The 1,450-nt window shown below is 58.4% G+C and overlaps 1 protein-coding gene across 1 annotated transcript; it reads left to right on the top strand.

Annotated features, from left to right (window-relative positions):
* Positions 1–13: 13 nt before the first annotated feature.
* On the top strand, positions 14–1,184 carry GNI_080390 (hypothetical protein; the record flags this gene model as incomplete). Its single annotated transcript, XM_011135693.1, has 1 exon — positions 14–1,184. A coding segment is annotated over one exon (1,171 nt), but the record flags the coding sequence as incomplete, so codon positions are not given.
* Positions 1,185–1,450: the final 266 nt, after the last annotated feature.

Here is a 1,450-nt window from a genome sequence, read left to right as displayed (position 1 = left end):
TGATGACGGCGAAATGGAGCACGAGCCAGTTGGAGGTTTAGCCGCCGCCGCAGGTCTCTCCGAGCGTGACACCTCAACTACCAGTGTTCACCCGGCTACGACCACAACTCGGGAGCCAGCCGAGGAGGGCTCTTTACACGGAGACGCTGTTGAGAAACCCACTGTCGACGGCAAGGATGCAGTGTGCAATGTGCCAAGCGGTTTAATAGACTTGCCGACAACCGAAGCGGACCAGGATGCTTACCCGCCTACAAGGGATCCGGCTGTGCATGCATCAAGTGTGGGGGCACCGGATCGCGATGGAGAGTCTGAGCGTAAACCAGTTGAGGACTCTATTCCTCCCACAGATCTCTCCTTGCCTGTGGAGCAGAATACTTCCACCAAAGACGAGGTCCCGACTACTAGCACAACTCAGGAGGCTGCCCGTGAGGGCTCGTTGCGGGATGAGACTGTTGAAGGACCCACTGCCGACGGCGCTCCTCTTGTGTCCTACCCGATGCAGCCATTTGACGGCGAAGGTTCTTTAAACGAGGAGACTGCTGATCGACCCGCTGCCGACGACGCTCCTCTTGTCTCCTACCCGGTGCAGCCATTTGACGGCGAAGGTTCTTTAAACGAGCAGACTGCTGATCGACCCACTACCGACGGCGCTCCTCTTGCGTCCTCCCCGGTGCAGTCGTTTGACGATGAAGGCTCTTCAAACGAGGAGGGCGCTGATCGACCCGACGTGCCGAACCGTGTCGAGGAACCCAATGTGCCGATCCATGGTGATGCAGGTATGCCGCCAACCGAGTCGTTCCAAACTACCGACATCTCTGACGCCGAGGGCTTGACCGAGGTTCCTCAGAGACCAGATGTGGGCAAGTGTGCTGATGACGACGAAGTGGAGCACGAGCCAGTTGGAGGTTTAGCAGCCGGCGCAGGTCTCTCCGAGCGTGACACCTCAACTACCAGCGCTCACCCGGCTACGACCGCAACTCAAGAGCCAGCCGAAGAGGGCTCTTTACAGGGAGACGCTGTTGAGGAACTTACTGCGGACGACGAGGATGCAGTGTGCAATGTGCCAAGAGGTTTAATAGACTTGCCGACAACCAAAGCGGACCAGGATGCTTACCCGCCTGCAAGGGATCCGGCTGTGCATGCATCGACTGCAAGGGCACCAGATGGCGATGGAGAAGCTGGGCGTAAACCAGTTGAGGACTCAATTCCTCCCGCAGATCTCTCCTTGCCTGTGGAGCAGAATACTTCCACCAAAGACGAGGTCCCGACTACTAGCACAACTCAGGAGGCCGCCGGTGATGGCTCGTTGCAGGATGAGACTGTTGAAGGACCCACTGCCGACGGCGCTCCTCTTGTGTCCTACCCGGTGCGGACGTTTGACGGTGAAGACTCTTCAAACGAGGAGACTACCGACCGACCCGACGTGCCGAACCGAGCCGAGGAATCCAAC

The sequence above is a fragment of the Gregarina niphandrodes genome (assembly GCF_000223845.1).
Source record: "Gregarina niphandrodes unplaced genomic scaffold scaffold00015, whole genome shotgun sequence".
NCBI lineage: Eukaryota > Apicomplexa > Conoidasida > Eugregarinorida > Gregarinidae > Gregarina > Gregarina niphandrodes.
The sequence above is the reverse complement of the archived record's forward strand: the minus strand, read 5'-3'. Positions and strand labels throughout refer to the sequence as shown.